At 40.0% G+C, this 13,832-nt stretch overlaps 1 protein-coding gene across 2 annotated transcripts in view; it reads left to right on the top strand.

Moving 5' to 3' along the window:
• The window catches only part of fat1a (FAT atypical cadherin 1a), a 74,769-nt gene that overhangs the window by 9,536 nt on the left and 51,401 nt on the right, over positions 1–13,832 (top strand). For both annotated transcript variants that reach the window (XM_046046294.1, XM_046046292.1), the window contains exon 3: positions 7,369–7,683. In XM_046046294.1, coding sequence (XP_045902250.1) covers positions 7,369–7,683 — 315 coding nt within the window. The remainder of the gene's footprint in view (positions 1–7,368; positions 7,684–13,832) is intronic.

Here is a 13,832-nt window from a genome sequence, read left to right as displayed (position 1 = left end):
CCCCAGTTTAATTGTACAGTTTTAGTTTGTTTAACACTATAAGCCACTGGTATATAAACCCTGAATATACTTGCTTTTAACTTCGCGTTCACGTACGCAAGATGGTTGTCACACGTATCCTGCGTTCCTCCGAAGCGTAGGTTGTGCACGTCTCCAGAAATTAACGCTACACATCCGCAAGATGCAGTTCATCACGTGAACGTGGGGGCAGTATGTTGATCTGACAGGCAGGTCAGCAGCAAACTCCTGTTCCTCAGCCCAGGTGGTGGTGGTATGCAGTTGGTTTGCCAGTCGCTATTAAACGCAAAAGAAGAAAAAGGTCAGCAGCAATCTTAACAAAAGGAGATTTATGGCGGTATGTTTACAATAAAACTCCTGGAGCTAGCCCGCAATTGCTGAGATCGTTATCATGTCTCATTAAAATCATAACCTCCTCAAGGTGCGCTATGTTTGGTTTGTTTATGTTGTGTAATTCGGAGGTTGTCAAGGAAGATAATCCGATGTTGGAAAGGGATGATCTGGCCCTAGTCTGCCCCCTAATGGATTCATGTTTAATCCTCCAGGTACACGCAAAGTACGCAGGCAGGTATGTGAACAATGCCGTTTGCGTCGCCGACGCCTGTCTACGCCTGTCTACGCCTACGCATTGTTAAAAAGCAAGTATGTCGGGGGGCTTTAAACAGACCCACTGTTCTAAACACATCAGTTTATAGCATTAAGTAGTACAAACAGCAGTGATATCATGAAAACATTAGCATCTTCCCCACGGACACATCTGAGCATCTTCACCAGGGGGGAGATATAAGAGATAGTGACATGCTTTTATACTTTTATTCAAATTTCAACAACTACTTCAGGCATTTAAAGCTGATTTTATGGTCTCTGATACTTGACAACTGACAGCTCTGACCACAAACACACTTAGGTGCAGTGAATTGAGTGCTACTGAAGTTCTACTGAATTGCATTTGCATGTCTGTCAACCAATCATATGTACCAGAACTTTTCATCTGTTAATTTAAGTTGTCACATTTATTTTTTTGATTTATTTAAAAATGATACTGACCATAATACTGTGCTATTTTAACAGTATGTTTTGGGGCATTTTTGGCTTCATTCCAAGGTAGATACTAGAAAAATTATAGGTAAGAAAGGGCGAGAGACGGGACACAACAACATCACCGCCTTCACAATATAATATAATCCTGTGAACTTGTTAATTAGGGAGCTATAGAGGTACTGATAGATGGCTTTTTCTTAGCTGTTTCCCCTTGCTCCCACTCTTTATGCGAAGCTAACCTCCCTGGCCACTGGCTGTATCTGCATATTTACTGTGTCATATGCACTGTCGTTAATGCATTTGGTGGGACTGTGCCACGTATAACACTTTCCTCTGGAAATTGTTTGCTGTCAGCTTAAGCCAGCTGGGGTTACCATATGCAATGGGAATATAGAGACAACTATAGTATAGGAAGATAGAAAAATCTTAAGAGTACGGGTATAAAAAATAATGTAGACGGACCCTGTGTTTCTCATTGTTATCGGATGCAGAGAGCTCTTCGGGGCTAGGATGTATTGTAAATGCTCCTGAATAATATGGTGATATTGAATCAAGGCGTACTGCTCTGAGGGCTGTTCAAAGGCCTTTAAATAAGACTGTTCCCAGTAACAATGGAATCTTTGTATCGTCAGCTAAGTCCAAAAAGCTACCTCAACTGGAATTAATAGGCAATTTGTTTTTTAAAACGTGGGGGGGCTCACTCGCAGTTATAACATAAATAAATAGTTTTCATGTTTTCTTTAGACATTTTTACATTATTGTTAAAGAAATTCTGAACTCAGTATCAGTACAGGCTGTCAAACAGTTTTACATCCTACTAAACCACAAACAAACAAAAAGAAAAAACAGTAGGATTACGCTGATGTACAGAGTATCAGTGTTCTGCATTGTTAGGCTGGTGAAATGATGGAGCCTGTCTTAAGTACTATTTTCCCTTAAGCTAGCTGTTGACAGCCATTTTTCTGCCAGCTCTGACAGTATACAGTGTGCACAGTGATGCATTAAGTGGAAAAGGCTCACTGACTCAATAGGCCGGGATATTGAAGGAGATAAGATAGACATGGTTTTTGTGTGATACTGTATCATCATTATGATTATCTCCAAGACATATCCTAATATATTATGACCCCCTGTGTGCCCTTCACACAAAACGGAGGAGAGAGCCATGGCACTTACTTTAAGCCTGTTCATAGCAATACATGTTGCCTACAGTAGTTTATGCATGCAAGTGTAACATAAAACAGATGAAAAGATCAGCTTAATGTAGAACTCTGACCACTCAGATAATTTAATATCTAATGTAAGTTCAAGCTTAGCTTAATTATAATGTAAAGTGTTCACTAAGTGGAGACCTACACATCACTAAATTACTACACAAACTAGTTGTAATCCAAAGGTTAGTTTTTACTAGGTATTTACACCCAGTAACTGCCAGGTGTAACTGTTGTATAACTAACTGAATTAATTGACAAAACTAACGTTAGCTTGCTAATATATAACTTGTTTAGAGTGACGACGGAGACAAATTTGGAATATGGACTGATGTAAACTGGGAACATTTTCAATTAAAATTGTAAAAAGTTTTTTTTTTGTTTTACATGTCACACAGATGATACAACATACTTAAAATAACAAAACTTTATGCCAATAACATTTTGCCAACTGCCATCTAATGTTAGATAGGTTAACATAATCAAATATTTCCCACTCAGGCTAAACTGCATGAATGCTACAGGCTGTGTTTGATTTATATGGGCAAAGATGGAGAAATAATTGTTTCAAAGTAACACATTAATTTAAGTGATTATTTAGTAAATCACTTGATTGAAACTAGCTGGTAGGTGCCGCCACATCACATTGCACTGAAATTATGAAAACAGTGCTTTAGGCAGTGCATTTAACATACAACAACCAAAAATACTTTTACCTTGGAGCGTACTTTAGATCTCTAAATTTCAGGTTTCAGTCATTAATACCAACAGGCTATCTTTAAATCACAGATTTTGGCTACAGATGTCTGGGAACTCTGGGATGATGTGATATTAAGTTGCTGGGTAACAGAAAGCTCAGTATAGGACTCTTTCTATTACACTAGGCCCTACAAAGTGGTAGTGGAATTTGAAGCATTTTGCCAAGGCTGTGGAAAGAGAGGGGGGAGAAAGCACTGAGAAAGTTTATGTAAGCATGTGAGCTAGAGGCCTGAGAAGGCTGAGGAATGTGGGGTAGGGGTGAGCGGAATTAACTGAGGTAGTTCAGAGCAAGCCCCAACTTTTCAACTGCAGAATGAACAAGGAAGTTCTGGTATATGTAAAAATGGAGCACATGATCGCAACTTTTGGGTGAATGATTAACGATCAAATGGAAGTTTCCTGAGTCAGGGCAGAAAATCAGCACAAGAGACAATGTGGAGAACTTGTATTGACAGCATGTACTATAGTTACTACTCTACTTTGCTTCACTAGACAACTTGTGACATGCAGTGAACAATTTCAAGCAGTTTTTGAAAGGCAAATTTACCCTCTTCAAACTGTGCCTTCACTATGAGTTTAAGTTGTTATAGAATGAACTCTGTGTATCTGTACAGGACATTATAAGTACACTCATACTTGCTGGCCTTGATAATTCAAAATCTTTCGGCTCTCTAAAGTCTCCCTCGCACGGCCACTGTGCTCAAGTAACTTTGAAGAACAAAGCCAGAGGGAAAAGAAAAGAGCAAAGGGGGAAAAAAAGCGGAAAGCAAATCTGGCAGAGGCTGGTGGTTTTTTTTTTCTTGTGGCCTAAGGGCAGGTTTTGCTCCTGCCTTATTCGGTAGGCTAGGTATATGGGATAGGTGTGGCAACAAAATTCTTCAGATTCACCTTTCATGTGCTTTGTTAGTAACTGTTCAGCCAAAGGCCATGGCAGATAGTTTTTCATATTCTGTGTTGTTTAACACATTTAAGGTAAAGTTTGTCTCTTTTTGAGTATCTTAAGGGATAAATATGAACAAAATACTCTCTTAAGCGTGCAAGCATTGACATGAAGTTTGAAAGGGCCAGTGTGTGGACAGTAACATTCCACTTGCAGCTGCAGTTGTATTCATGTTGCAAGTTTTCCAAAATATGAAGTTATCTCCCGTATGCTGATAGATACGAGGCGAAGAACTGTGAGCAAAAAGCATGACCCTGGTGAAAGTGGAATTGTTCTGCTATGCTGGTGTCTGCCAGTCAAAAAGAGGAGCACTCAAGCATGGACGTCTCCTTGGCAGAGGCACAAAAAATGTCTCATACTTTTCCGTTTGTCTTTTCTCTTGTACTTTGTCTTTTTAACACGTGTGCATGTGCGCACATGACCACCTCACCTCTACTGTACCTCCTCTCCTCACACCAATAACCTTAACCATTTTCACCTTCTCATTCATCCTCATCTTAAACATTCTCTATCTAATGTCCCCTTAAGGCATGTGCAGACTACATGACTTTCAGTATCGGCAGATCACCGTGCTATTCAGATTACATGACTTGCCATCTTGCATCTGGCTGATCAGTGACGGGGTCATACAATGTACACTGTTGTAGTGAAAAAGTAGCTGCCTGTCAGCCAGCTGCCTGCTCTCATTGGCTGGATGTGGATTTAACGATTGGCGACCGCCCATCGATCACTGATTTACCCCCGATCACAGCCTGACGGTCGTTGCGCTTGCCGACCAGCAAATCGGGCTTAAAATCATGTAGTGTGGCTTTATCCACTAATTCCCTCTCTGCAGTGTGTCTAAAACATTTATCCTATTCTTTTGTATCTGCTCAGGATAGCTCACAGAAGAACCTGCATTTCTTATTTATGTCTAACATTTGCAATTTCCTGCACGTTATATTATCCAATGCAAGTTGTCAGCTTCAGTGAGGTCATAAATTAGTCATTACCATGCTTTTTTTTCAAAATTATTGCGAGTAGCGTTTGGTTGTGTTTCTCTCAGGGTATTGTTAGCTGAAAGCCATCTAATTTGCATTCTTGATATACTGGTCTGTGTTGTTTTTGCCATGGGACTCCTGGCTTTAGGAAACATTTGGGGAGCCTACCTATTTTCCTTTGCCTGACTACCCTTCTTATTACATGCCTCAAGCTAAGTTGAGAGAGCTATAATGATGACTAATGACAAGAGAGGATCCCAGGCCAAAAATGCAGGGACGCTAAAGTAAAGTAGGCTGAGAGAATAAATGAGCTGTACCCCCTAACTCCCCTGACGTGTTAAATTTGTGAATTGTGTTATCTCTTTTCTGAGAAATCGTTACCCAAGGCAAGGCTGCTCTCAGTTACACTCCTTCATAGCAGTTCATCAAGTTACACTGAGTGAACAAAGGCAGCAGCAGCAGCAAAGAGTCTATGTAAACTATTTGAACCTTTGAATTGTATCCTAATGTGTATGGTTTTGTGGAGGCTTGCTTATCTGGGCCACCAGTAACTATGTAAGTGTGTTATACATTCAGGCCCATTGCAGAGAATGGACAACACCCATAACATGTAATGGTATGGGTGTGCCTATACTATGAGTCACTCTTTTTAGTTTCAGATAATAATACAATCAAATATAGCTATAAATTTCCATTGCGCTTATCAAGGTTATACACGTATTGTAAATAACACAGACATGGAAATTGTTATTATAAAGGCTGTCATTGATTCCATGGTCTGGAAGATAATTTTGTGTTTATGTTGCCCTTCACTGCCTTGTATTTTGTGCTTGTTGAAATAATGGGCCCTCGCATGTGCAAGTTATCTAAATAATACAGTGTTGTTTCGTTATCAACAGCCCTGTGAGGACCTTGCTTTTTGTTTCTGCCTCCATTCTTTTTTTAAGGCATCAAAAGGAAAGCATATCAAACTGTTACCCATTTGCCATCAATTAGTTTGTTTATATTCACACTATAACAGGATTATAGTGAATAATCAGTCAAGCTAACTTGCTATATTGTGCGGAAGATGTTGCTGCCTTCCGAAATTTAATAAACATAAGATAAAAAACAATGGGGGAACTTTGTTTCCACTCATTCATACGTTATAACATTAGAGCCTTTCTATTATCACCTGAAAAATGACAGCAGAACCACTGTTTGTTTATGGAAACACTGCTTTGCATCAGGTTCACTATGTGATGTTTTTTGTGCTTGTATAGAATAAAAACACAAAGATTTAGGCCCCTTTAGAGTCGTTAACTAGGTAATGCTTACTCCAATTTAAGGTAATCTGGTCAAATGTTACATGACGGCAGCAGTAATTAAGATGTCATCTTAGTCGGTTTATAATTGAATTATTAGTGTTCATGTAAACACATTAAGTAACACTTTTCATAAGCAAACTAAAACACAGGCATGTGCACACAACCTCTCCCTCAAACTGAAACTCCCCTACACCTATTTAAACACACACGGAAATGTACACACACTCATATACACGCTTATCCCCTTTTCTGTAGTCCAAATGTACCTATTGAGCACCTGGTGAGTGCTTGTAAGTGGGGTCGGGTGGAGATGAAAAGCTCTAAAGTAAATTCATTCCTGTGAACTTTGCTGTTAGCTTTTCCTCAGAAAGATCAGCAAGAACATTGACACTGCCTGCCAGTTTCAGCCATTTCAACTAGAGTTGGCAGATGTTATAGTTACAGTTCAAGCATGTAGTTCCCGTGTCCAACAGAACTGCATTGTTTTCACAGCAAAAACAATGGCATGTCATTTTTATAACATTAAAATGTACCTTTTTGATACACATCTGATTTTCGTTTCACACTGCAAACTGATTTAGCCTTAATGAATATTTACACAAACCACCTTTGTGCTATTTAAATGTGTTCCATATTGCATTTAGAAGTTTTAATACTCTCAGCCAGTCCTATATATCTATATACCCTTTTAGTTCTTTCAGAGTGCCAAACCTACCCATCCTCCACTCTTCCCTTCCATTTAACCTTTGTCAACTTATACCACTCACAGGCCTCTGAAAGCTCTTTTGTTTGCTCAGCTGAAGGCTACAGCCCCCACATGGCAGTTAAAAAAATGGCCCTGCCATTAAATGTAAACAGGAAAGCACTGACTGGTTGTTGTTAATATACCACCTTGGCATGTTTCAGTCAAGGTGCCTTCAACCAACTCTACATCTGCCTGTTCAGGGGCAGCTGGTGTTCACGCGTCGGTTCTCCTCATTGCCAGAAATCGATTTCAGAGATCACTGATAGTGCAGGTAGTGTTGTAAGACTCAGGGCATGTGTTACACATACAAATGTTCCCTGACATCATGCAGGCTAAGGAGTTTGTTTATGTCTTTCTCATCTCTTAGGTATTATCCGAACTCAAGAGCTGCTGGATCATGAGACAACACCTCACTACTGGCTCACAGTCTATGCGATGGATCGTGGTGTGGTGCCACTCTCTGCGTTTGTTGAGGTCTACATCGCAGTGCAGGATGTCAATGACAACGCACCACAAACCTCAGAACCTGTGTACTACCCTTCTGTTGTGGAGAACTCCCCTAAAGATGTGTCAATCATCCAGATAAATGCAGTTGATCCAGACGCCAAGGCCAGTGATAAACTCACCTACAGGATCACCAGCGGCAATCCCCAGGGTTTCTTTGCCATTAATGCCAAGACAGGTAAGACTGCTTTTACTGTGATGGTAATTAATGTCACTATAAAGTGCATCCTCAGAGCAGGGATTTCCTGCCCACGAGCTTATATTGTATTCCAGGACAAATGGCAGCCTTGAATATGGCTGCTAGCTAAAGAAGGAAACATTGAACTACTAAAAAAAATTCATTTTTCATCAAATTCAAAAAAAACTCATAGCCTTGAAAGGTACTTTTTTCCCTCTTTATAGTTTATCTAACCACTGTCTAAATGATACAATTTTAAAAACAATAGCTGGTTGTGAAGTCTTACCTCACTATGGTCACTAGGGCTGCAACAAATTATTATTTTCGAAGTCGACTAATCTGTTAATCAATTATTGGATTAGTCGACTTGTCACAATTATTTTTGTCAACCCGTAACCCTAACCCTTAATTAAACCATTTAACTAATTAAATACCTTTCAAGTGAATAATTGATCTCCAACAACTAGCTAACATTACCATTTAGTTAACAAGGTTTACTATTCAGAATGAACACTAGTATCAACACCAAGGGAAAAAGAGGGAAGAAGACTAGACAGGGTAGGTTTCTCCTATAATTCACTGATTTACTATTACACTTAACGTGTTTGCTAACACAACTAAAAGAGCGTTCTCTTAGCAAGCACGATCCATGAGACCTCAAAACCATGAATGCAATAAACTATGGAGAGGCTGCTCCAAGATACAGATAGAACAGCCAGGCTTTATCACCCAAAACAATAAGCTCAAAATCTGATTTACTACCAAGTAGGTTTTAACTTTATTTTTTACTTTATAGAGAAGATTTTTGCTTTGTTACGAAAATAAGGAAATTAAAAGCAAGTACTATAACCACAACTGTACACTAACAATGTAATGTTTAGTTAGAATAGTAAAGCAACAGTCCCCTTTCAAAATACTTCTGTAGTTTATTTTTTCCAAAGTGCTTTAAGTTTTATGAGCAAAGAATGTTCTGTAGGCTACATCCCTAGCCAGATGTTTCTTGATTTACTTTTAAATGTTAGATCGTAACGACAGAATAACAGAGGTACGAACATTTAAACTATCATACAGTTGTGGCCTTTCCTCTGTCGTTGCTGCTCTGTTGCTGCTGCTGCAGTGGTCTGTGTAACTGGAACCAGAGGGCTCTGTGGGTGTGACTGGCCGGCCAGCTGGCAATGCTAACATCGCGGACACTTGTGGAGCTTCTCAACCCCAAAAATGTTTGAACACATTTTCGATTCGCCATCAACTTTCGTAAAACTGCTAATATTCGAATTCTACCCAGTTGCCCTAAAACTTCTCAAAAATGTATTAGTGATGAAACACCATACAAACTTGTGAAAACAAAACCGTTCTTTTGTTACGCTCTTTCTCCGTTGCTTTCCGCTTCTCGCAGGAATGCTGCTTCTTGTGAAGTGAGCGTTGAGGGCGGTGAGTTTATATACAAAGTCAATGCAAAGACGCATAGAGCTGCGAATTCCTGTCGGGTGGCGCGAAGCTACGTGGAGGGGGCAGGGCCGGGGATGAGAAGGCAACACGAAGGAAAATATTCAACTCAAGCGAGACAGTCGCATGACACTGAGTATAGCCTATCAGTGTTCAGATTGTCCGTACGTTACCGACGGCTTCAGAGCTTTGTGTGGAGAGGGCCAGGCAGAGCGGGGGATTGAAAATCTGCTGGCCGGCTGAGAGGTGCTAAACTTGGGGGAGAGGAGCACCGCTGCAACCATTGGACAAATAAATACCTGTAGTCGGTCGGATTCTGTGAATTCTGGAGCTCGAAGTTAACTGCTTTTATTAAATTAGTTTTTTACTTTAATGCACATCCGGTTCCAGTGTTGTTGCTAGCATTGCTAGCTCTGTCGGACTTCATATTTATATAAAAACCGGACAAAACTGGACATTACTGGGAGAAAAGAAAGCGAGGAGGTTGAACTACCTGGTGAGTTCAGAAAACATGTGTCTGTAACTTTATTCCAGCTATCATTGTACTTTACTGGAACCAAGTTAGCATAGCATAGCCCTGATCGATCCAAAGTCCATTCAGAAAACAAACATTTTAGAAGTTGTTGTCCTGCTGTCTTGCTGGCAGACCTGACAAAGTACAAATTCATGTTTAACAAATCTGCATCATATTGTAGTTATTTCGGCATCAGTTTAATCAGTTTATTGCGATTTAATCACAGCAAAATGTTTACTTTGGGTTCATACAGTTGTAGTAATGGCGAGTTGTTTATTCACGTTATCGCGTTAAAATCGCCTTCTCGCGTTGTGTGCGAGGTGAAAATTCGCGATTGGTCTGAATGCCGCATGACAGTCAAGCAGTCATGGCAAACAATGGAAGCAATACTGGCCCTAGCTTTCCATGTAGTGCATTGCAGTTAGAAATGAACAAACAGAAATGATCTTAATAAGAATATTGCTATCTCTCCCTTAAACAGCATCTTTGTAACGACACCTCAACAATGAAAATTGACAAATTTTTATAATCGACGTTGTCGATTACGTCAACTCGGTCACTGGTCACATCTTAGTCTTTTCATGTTTGCAGGGATCAATTGGGATATCCTGACTGAATGGTACATTTTGGAAATGCCTCATGCATTTGCCTCATCTGAAACATATATAAATAATTGTAGTACATTTTAAATGTTCCTTTGAGATTGGGGCCAGGGCTTGAAGTGCACGGCTGACAAGCTGGTGAGCTTCTGTGATCTTCCTGTTCCCTTTCTTGTGAAAAGGAAGAGCAGTGTGAACACAATATTTTAACCCAGGACAGGAGTGGGTTGAGCCTACAGGGGTTGTTCCACTCTTAACACTCTAAAGTGTGTTCTCATATGGTACTCTGGAAATGGTGTGATGATTAATATTTCATTGGATTCTTTTTTCTTCTTTTAAAGTTGCAGGAGAAGGCTATGTTTAGTTGGCTAGCAGAGAAAATACTTGTAATAGGTGCAAAGTGAAGCTCCGTGTACATTCAGAGCCTCTCTGTAAATGCACAGATTTACTCTTGTTATGCTGGATGCTGGAGGTGTGAGTCCATTGAAGATTTTGTTCTACATGTATATAAACCCAGTCAGAGCTTTATATTCTGTATTTCTCTCAGAAAGTGCCAATTACTGAATTGGTTATTTCCTACCCAGCTTACACACAGGTGTCTTATTGCTTTGAATGCAAGTGAGCATTAAACTGAAATGAGGAATGGGACTTGAAACAGTTGCTCCAGTTTGTCCTCACTGGTGTGTGTGGTCCTGTTTCCCAAGGTTGTCATATCAACAAACTGGAGTTATTTCTGTTGGAAGTGGCAATCTGACCAAATAAGGATTCACCATGTAGCATGCCTCCCAAACAAGCCTTCCAGTAATGCTGGGCACTCCCCAGTGGACAGGGGAAAAAAGTAAAAATAAATGATGAATAAAGGGGGAAACCTTAGGTATGCGGACACATAAGGTTGGTGTTTTGTCTGCATGCATGACAAGATCAGCTTACATATGCTGATAAGAAGTCTGTCGAATATTTATCTTCCTACAAAGCAGTCATACATGCAGAGCTTATGCTGTGAAGTAAATATCTTTGCAATCATTTGTGTTTGCAAGATATATTCTCACTTTTTTGTGGACTAACCTGTGATAATATGGTACCATAGCTGGAAAGGAATATTTACACTGAAGCTGCTGATCTTGAACTGAATGACATTGCATTTCGGTTTTTCATTTTGCCACAATACTCTAAATTTGTCTCTTTTCCTACCGAAGATCATAAATTCCTCGTATACTTTTCTTCGATTCTGTTGTATACATTGCTTTCTTCATCCCGGCCTAGATGCTACTGTACATTGTTTCTAGATTTGAATAAATGCCTGCGGTAAACTTACAGTACATAACTTATTAAGCAGTTGAAGAAAGTCTTCTAAGCCCACATATCTGAAGTAATTATTTCCCACTCCTAGGATTATGGAGTTTTTATGAAGCTTATGGTCAAGTCCACTGTGGGCAGAACCTCTTTAAAGTAGAATTGGCTCTATCTTACGTGTTTTTTTATAAGCGTCAGAAGAGCTCTCTGGGGGGGGGGGGGAATGGTTATATGGAGCACACTGAAGCATAAGGATAAGACCCATTCATGCATTTCAAAGCGTGTTAAAACTTTTATCAGTGGGACACCAGAGCCCCTCGTGTCAGGTTCAACAAAGAGTGGTTTGGACAAAGAAAACTTTAAATCACTGCTCTGTTGCTTTGATTTTCTTTCTTATTTGTTTTTTAAGATTGCAGCAGAGAGTGGAGGTAGGAAGGTAGGTGTGGAAAGAAAACGAAACAGACGAAACAGGGAGCCAAGTGTAGCTGACTACCAGAGAAGACAGTGATTTATGCAGCGTGCCCATTAAAATGACAGCAACATGTTTAAATGGCCAGTTTTTATGTTCAGAATTGGACTGAATGTCTTGAGGAATAATTACAAATTATATTTTATTTTCTATATCTGTGGTATTAAATGAGATTGAAATAGGCTTGATATCTCTCCACATTATCAACTCAATATGGCATTCTCACCGCATATTACAGGTTTTTGAAAATGTTTAAATTTACAACATGTAAGTCTCTGTAATTACATGTTCTAAAATTGCATTGGAAGCATAGGCCCTGTCTTGGCATATCTACAAAGCTCCACAAAGGGGTGGGAAAAAGGAAAAGACGTTAAGGCCTATGTTTTGTTTGTGGGTTTTGGAACTTGGTAGGCATGTGTTCCAAGCTAACTAGCTAGCCTTCTCTCACTGGCTACAGCCTTGTGCAGCTTTCCAAGCAGCCTGTCAAGCTTCAAACACATTTGAAGGCTTCGCTTGACGCCTTGGGTGGCGTTGGTTGCCCTTTTTCCGCACAGACCCACATTGGCTCAGTAAAGCCCAAGATGAAAGGCTTAGGCCTACTTTATTTCTGCCAAGTAAACAAGTCCTGCTGTTTTGGCTGTTCTCTGACTTTAGTTTGTCATTAAAGTGCAAGGCCAGCTCTTCTCTCTAGCAGACACTATTGCAATCCCAATGTCTGAGAGCTAAGAACTTAACGGTTTGATATAGCCTTGCTTTTGAAGGGATTGGAACAGGGAGAGAAAAAAAGGAGGCAGAGCCATGTGGGGTGAAAATTGTGCTAGCTGGATGCGAATTATGCGTTCTAAATCAGTATGAGATCAGTAAATTTCAATAATGCTGTTTGGGTCTGAAATTTTAAAAGATGAACCAGTGCACAGTTGTCTAGTGGCACAGATCTCATCCCACCCACAGACATGAACACGGTTGTTCTGGTCTCCTAAGCCCTGATTTGGCAGCTGAGCAGAATTGTATTTCCTGGATAAAGACTCATAGGCTTGTTGTCAACAGATCACAACAGGATATGGGCTGTGCGAGACAGACAGATACTGATTGTATGTGCCCTGTGTGAAATGTCACTTGGTTGCAATGTAGAGTAATCAAAGGTTGTTTATTGCTTGGGCGTAGATTAAGAATATAGGCTGGTTTGTCGGCATATACAGCACCTGAGACAGTCAGCACACCAGCTGTCTAGTTTTAGTTCTCTTTTATAAAAGAGTTGTCACGAGCTCAGAGCTAGTTCATCTGAGGTTGTTGACACAAGTTGCCCACCTTTTCTGTGGGAGAGTGAGCAGTGTTCATTACCTGGTGAATCACTCCCTCTCTTCTCTTAAATACTGTGCTGTGACTTGCTGGATTTGGAATAGAGCGTGTTCCATGAACATGCATGTGTTAGGAAATGGCAACAAATTAGAGCATGTGGTCACAACACACACACAAACATGACGTTTTTCATATCTAAGCTAAAGAGAGAGAGAGAGAGCTGGAGCAAAGATCACTGCGATAGCTATCTTATCTTGCTGAATGCTCATTACTCTACTTCATGTTGTACCTATTGTACCGTTCTATGTGTAGTGTTAGTACTTATAAATCTTCTGTAATTGCCCCAGTGTTGTCCATTGTCTTTTAAAAACATATTATCATTAGTCTGTGGTGACCTGACATGAGATTTGTACTCAGAGCACCTAAAGACTGTTGAAAACTCCACCCTATAATGATGGCGCCTATCTGCATTTATCACTAGACAATAGTGTAGTAATAGCTGACAAGAGCACGCCTTTAATAGGATATG

This window comes from Micropterus dolomieu, linkage group LG04, assembly GCF_021292245.1.
Source record: "Micropterus dolomieu isolate WLL.071019.BEF.003 ecotype Adirondacks linkage group LG04, ASM2129224v1, whole genome shotgun sequence".
NCBI lineage: Eukaryota > Metazoa > Chordata > Actinopteri > Centrarchiformes > Centrarchidae > Micropterus > Micropterus dolomieu.
The sequence above is the reverse complement of the archived record's forward strand: the minus strand, read 5'-3'. Positions and strand labels throughout refer to the sequence as shown.